Source organism: Rhipicephalus sanguineus, chromosome 3 (assembly GCF_013339695.2).
Source record: "Rhipicephalus sanguineus isolate Rsan-2018 chromosome 3, BIME_Rsan_1.4, whole genome shotgun sequence".
NCBI classification, from domain to species: Eukaryota; Metazoa; Arthropoda; class Arachnida; order Ixodida; family Ixodidae; genus Rhipicephalus; species Rhipicephalus sanguineus.
In genome coordinates, this window is record NC_051178.1 from 56,315,676 (window position 1) to 56,321,272 (window position 5,597).

The following is a 5,597-nucleotide window of genomic DNA, read 5'->3' on the forward strand; positions in this document are numbered from 1 at the left end:
CCTTCCTTTATCCACAGCTTGCGTCACTCACCTCATTTTCTTGTTTGTTTCTGTTTCTGTGCGACATTCTATCTATTTCACCCCGCTGCTTTTTATCTAAATTCCTGGAATGTCTTTATTGCCTCGCGCTGGAATGCCGTCACTAGATTTTATGTTCGCAGCTATGGTCATTTTCTTTGCTCTGCACCATCGACCTCCGCGGCGCATCATAACGCTTCTTTCTGTCGCAATCGAGTTGCATCGATGGTAGAGACGCCAAGAGACGATTGAGGTCAGACTCGCTTGGTGAGAAGTCTTTGAACCGAATGAGTTCATTGTTGCCTCTATTAGTTGATTACCGAGGTGTATAGCGTAGACCGTGTAATATATAGGAGTTTTCAAGTTTGGGAGCATCGGTGGCAAAGACGCGCACAGTGTTTATTGGTGGTGGCCAAAGGAGCACTACAATACTGATGAGCTCACAAAATGTGGAGGAAACGGCCACCAGAATATATTGAAGCTGAGGCGCAAACTGTTGTCATTTGTGGCCGCCAAGCGCACGTTATTGTTCGGAATGATAACGAACAAGGTTCGGGTTTGTGATGCTACGTTTATTATCGCATTGGCGGTTCAACAGTTACGGCGCTTGGCGAAAGTAGCGGTTTTGATCCCGGCTGCAGCGGTCGCATTTCCACGGAGGAAGAATGCTAAAGTTTCTTCTACTATGCGATGTGAGTACTCGTTAGAGAACATCAGATGGCAAAAATTCCTTGACTCCTCCACTACGGCAGGCCTCATTATCATACCGTTGTTGTGGCACGCCAAGCACGGGCTATTATTAGGCTTCTTTTACCAGCCAAACAAAAACTTAGAGGACGCTTGAGCTTCCTCTTCAATTGTAGAAGGCGTAATAGGGCTCCGTGCGCATCGCCTTCTCATTTGCTAGCCTGCTTCGATTCTCAATGGATGCATCACCCGGGCCGCAAGGAAACGAACGTCTGTGCTCATAACATTGGCCCTTTCAAACTATCCTATAATGTCCACTGCAAGTACAATTGCTGGTTGCTTTGGTTCCTATTGGCCGCGAGATCGGGCTATAGGTGGCAGCACGGTCGCCACGTTTGTGTGGATAGGCGGTCGGCGTGCGTATATAAATGTACCGGCGCTCCGCCGTAGGCTGTTTGAGTCGGTTGTCGGCGAATTAAGCTCGTTAACTGCAGCCTAATGGTGATTTGTACGTCCTCCATAGTCACGTGAATGCATGAAACCGGCTTAACGTTCCTAGTACGTGTGAGAGAAGCGAATCTGCAAATCAATGGGTAATGGCCTTCGGTCACAGTCGTGTTTTGCACTGTGACCGACTTTTTTTTGCTTTATTTGCACGCTTTTAAATTGTGTTTCGCCTATACCAAAATATAAATAGTTGTTGCGCGACTGAGCCAATTTCGAATTTACTTCTTGCTCTCGCGGCTACAGGAAAAGAGAGCCTGTATTTCTGCGTACTTAGATTAAGTATAACTTTGTGCACTCTGCTTTTCTGCTTGCATGAATACGTGTACTGCTACAGAAATGCGTGGCTTCAGGTCTGTTTTACCGCTAACCGGCCTCTGCAGACGCTAGTTCATGCTTTGCGGTATCACAAGGATTTCCAAATCGCCAACACTTCACGAGATGGCGTCGCTAAAATTCTGCCTTCACACCTCGACATATAGTACTTTTTTTTTCGTTTAGGACGACACCAAATGCACTATGTGATGTGCTTGAACGACAAAAAGGTACCCACATAGAGATGACTTGGTACGATACTTAGACCTAGCGCCATACCGACATGTGCTCGACATGTGTGTGCTCGGTGGCTGCGCCACAACGCTGACTTCTAACACGCTGGTTTTCGCCGTGCAGATGATCACCGCCGCTGTTTGCCACGTGTTGCTGCCTCTTCTGCAGACGGTATGCACCGTGGCACCAATGGAGCATGCGCCATCGTTCTACCACTACCCAAATCAGATTGCCGTTCCGCTTGTCTTAACATTGCCGGAGGAACGCACAACGACACCCGACTACTGGATGCTCCAGCCATCGTGGGATTCCGCATCGAAAGGGACACTGTCAAGTCCGCCAACTATAAAGGAGCAGCGACCATCGCGACCGCTTTGTGGGCTCGGTGGCTGCGCCACAACGCTGTCTTCTAACACGCTGGTTTTCGCCGTGCAGATGATCACCGCCGCTCTCTGCCACGTGTTGCTGCCTCTTGTGCAGACGGTATGCACCGTGGCGCCAATGGAGCATGCGCCATCATTCTACCACTACCCAAATCAGATTGCCGTTCCGCTTGTCTTGGCTTCGCCGGAGGAACGCATATCGACACCCTACTACTGGATGCTCCAGCCATCATGGGATTCCGCATCGAAAGGGACACTGTCAAGTTCGCCAACTATAAAGGAGCAGCGACCATCGCGACCGCTTTGTGGGCTCGGTGGCTGCGCCACAACGCTGACTTCTAACACGCTGGTTTTCGCCGTGCAGATGATCACCGCCGCTGTTTGCCACGTGTTGCTGCCTCTTCTGCAGACGGTATGCACCGTGGCACCAATGGAGCATGCGCCATCGTTCTACCACTACCCAAATCAGATTGCCGTTCCGCTTGTCTTAACATTGCCGGAGGAACGCACAACGACACCCGACTACTGGATGCTCCAGCCATCGTGGGATTCCGCATCGAAAGGGACACTGTCAAGTCCGCCAACTATAAAGGAGCAGCGACCATCGCGATCGCTTTGTGGGCTCGGTGGCTGCGCCACAACGCTGACTTCTAACACGCTGGTTTTCGCCGTGCAGGTTAGTGCTCAATACAGCCTTTTTAATAAGAAATCTAGCGATTATTGTTTGGTGCAGCTCCCGAGCCCCCAGTGCTGCCTTGCTCTGTTTGGTGAATGTGTACATGTCATGCAGTCTTTGCTGTTGCTGTCAGGGGATGTGGAAACCAATCCAGGGCCTAGTATGAACGATGTTCTCGCTGAGCTACAGAAGCTGACAGCCGGGCAAAGCAAGCTAATCACTGAGGTGCAAAGCCTAAAGAATCAAGTTATGAGCACCGATAAAACACTGACGGACCTAAGTAAGCGAATGACGGAACTTGAGCAACACTACCAGGCACTCATGCCCTTACGAAACGAATTAGAGGCAGTGCATGCTGCTACTGGCGAAACTGGTCGCCTGGTGTCTAACCTCGAGAGCCGCATAGACGACGCTGACAACCGGTCTCGTAGAAATAACTTAATATTGTATGGCATTCCCGATTCCAACCCTTCTGAAACTTTTACGCAGTCCGAAAAATTATTCATTGATAACATTCGTGAGCACATGCACATAAGCCTTGATGACAAGGAAATTGAGCGTGCCCACCGGCTGGGACGGTACTCACCTGGCCGTAACCGCCCCATCATAGTGAAATTTGCGCTCTACAAAACTAAAGAATTAGTCCTGGCTGGCGGTCGTAAGTTAAAGGGGACTAATTGTGCAATTGGCGAAGATTTTTCACCAGCCGTTCGAAATGCCCGCAAGCATCTTACTGCTTTCGGCAAAAGTAAAGGAACGCCCTTCAAACTACGTTTCAAGACACTTGTCATAGGATCGAAACGCTATGAATATGATGAATCATCCAATACCGTTAAACAGAGTCATTAGCAATCAAAGCGCAACAGAGGCTCACGAAACCCTCGCCCTATTGCCACAACGAATAAGCTTTCCTTATCTGTTATTTTCACTAACGCCCGTAGTTTTCTTCCAAAGCGTGAAGAGATATCAAGTCTTGTTTCTTCATCTAGCAGCAATTTACTAATCATAACAGAAACGTGGCTCACGGGCGCCATCAGTGACAACGAGGTATTATCAGACTTGCCAAACTTCGAAGTTCATCGTCATGACCGCCTAGGAACACGAGGTGGGGGAGTTTTTATAGCATTCAGCAAGCAATTACCTTGCACAACAATTGCACCTCCTGCTGGCCTCGAGATAGCCTGGCTACTTCTCCGCTCATTCCCACAGGCTGTCCTGCTGGGTGTCTGTTATCGACCCCCTGTTAACAGCCCCGATTTTCCTGCAAAGTTAAACAGCGTTTTGTGCCAGGTTACAGCTGCGCATCCTAATGCTCATATTCTTTTATTCGGCGACTTTAACTTCCCTGGTATTAACTGGCGTAATCTATCTTCCGGAGCGTCAACTAACGCTGAAGCTAGAGATTTCATCGACGTCTGTTTAAATTTTAATCTTTCACAGCTTGTTACTGAACCAACACGTGTTTCGGGTGACTGTGCGAACGTCTTAGACCTTATACTAACTAATCATCCAGACAGCTTATCATCTTTAACCTTTCTTTCTCCTATCAGTGACCACAAAGTACTTCACGCCACATTTTTATTTTCCGCACCACCACGTGCAACATGTAACAAAACAATCAGCCTATACGATAGAGGAAACTTCCGAGCCATTAACGACGAGTTAACCGCCTTTCTATCTCACTTTGAGTCTCGATTTCACGAGCGATCTATTGATGATAATTGGGTGCTCTTTAAAAGTAAAATGATTCAATTAGCAGACAAACACATACCGAAAATTACCTTTCGTGAGAATCGGCAGAATCCGTGGTTCACTAATCACTTAAAGCGTTTAGAAAATAAAAAGAAAAGACTTTTCCGAGCTGCTAAACAGAGTACGAATGCTAACGCTTGGGAAAAATATTATTCTGCCGAAAAAATGTACCTATCTGCTGTTCGTGGTGCCAAGCATGATTTTTTTAACAACGACTTACCCAAAATTCTTAGAGAAAACCCGAAGAAATTTTGGCAGGTAATAAACCCAAGTAATGTTCGCGCCATAACACTTGCTGATGATTCGGGGAACATTATGTCTGATACTGACTGCGCCGCAACTTTCAACAATGCCTTCGTCTCAGTTTTTACTAAGGATACTAGTGCTCCTCTGCCATTACTGTTTAGCAACATAGTATCTAGAATGCCGGCCATTACGTTCAGCGTAGATGGTATTTCAAATGTGATTGATAACCTAAAACTTTCGTCCTGTGCCGGTATCGATGGTATTAACTCAAAACTGTTAAAAAACACTAAGGATATATCCTCGGCATTTTTGTGTCTGTTGTTTGCTCAGTCACTTTCAGTAGGTTGCATTCCTCACGACTGGAAAGTGGGGAAAGTCATTCCCATCTACAAAGCAGGTAACCGGCTTCACCCGCTAAATTATCGCCCCATCTCCCTCACGAGTTTGCCTAGTAAAATCATGGAGCACGTCATTTACTCACTCATTATGGACCATTTAGATGCCAATCAATTCTTTCATCCTGCACAGCATGGATTTCGTAAGGCCCTTTCTTGCGAAACACAGCTAGCTCTTTTCATTCACGACCTTCATACAAATCTTGATTGTAACAAACAAACTGACGCTATCTTTCTCGACTATCAAAAAGCTTTTGACAAGGTTTCTCACCGACACTTGTTACATAAACTTTCCTTCTTAAACTTAAACTCCGACGTACTAAAATGGCTTGAAGCATTCTTAGTCAACCGCTCGCAATTCGTCAGCGTGAGTGATCACTCCTCCGT

At 47.0% G+C, this 5,597-nt stretch overlaps 1 protein-coding gene across 1 annotated transcript; it reads left to right on the forward strand.

Moving 5' to 3' along the window:
- Nucleotides 1–1,835: 1,835 nt before the first annotated feature.
- LOC119386650 (uncharacterized) lies at nucleotides 1,836–4,257 on the forward strand. Its single transcript, XM_037653933.1, has one exon. The coding sequence runs from the start codon at nucleotides 1,882–1,884 to the stop codon at nucleotides 3,664–3,666; it is 1,785 nt and encodes a 594-aa protein (XP_037509861.1). The 5' UTR covers nucleotides 1,836–1,881; the 3' UTR covers nucleotides 3,667–4,257.
- Nucleotides 4,258–5,597: the final 1,340 nt, after the last annotated feature.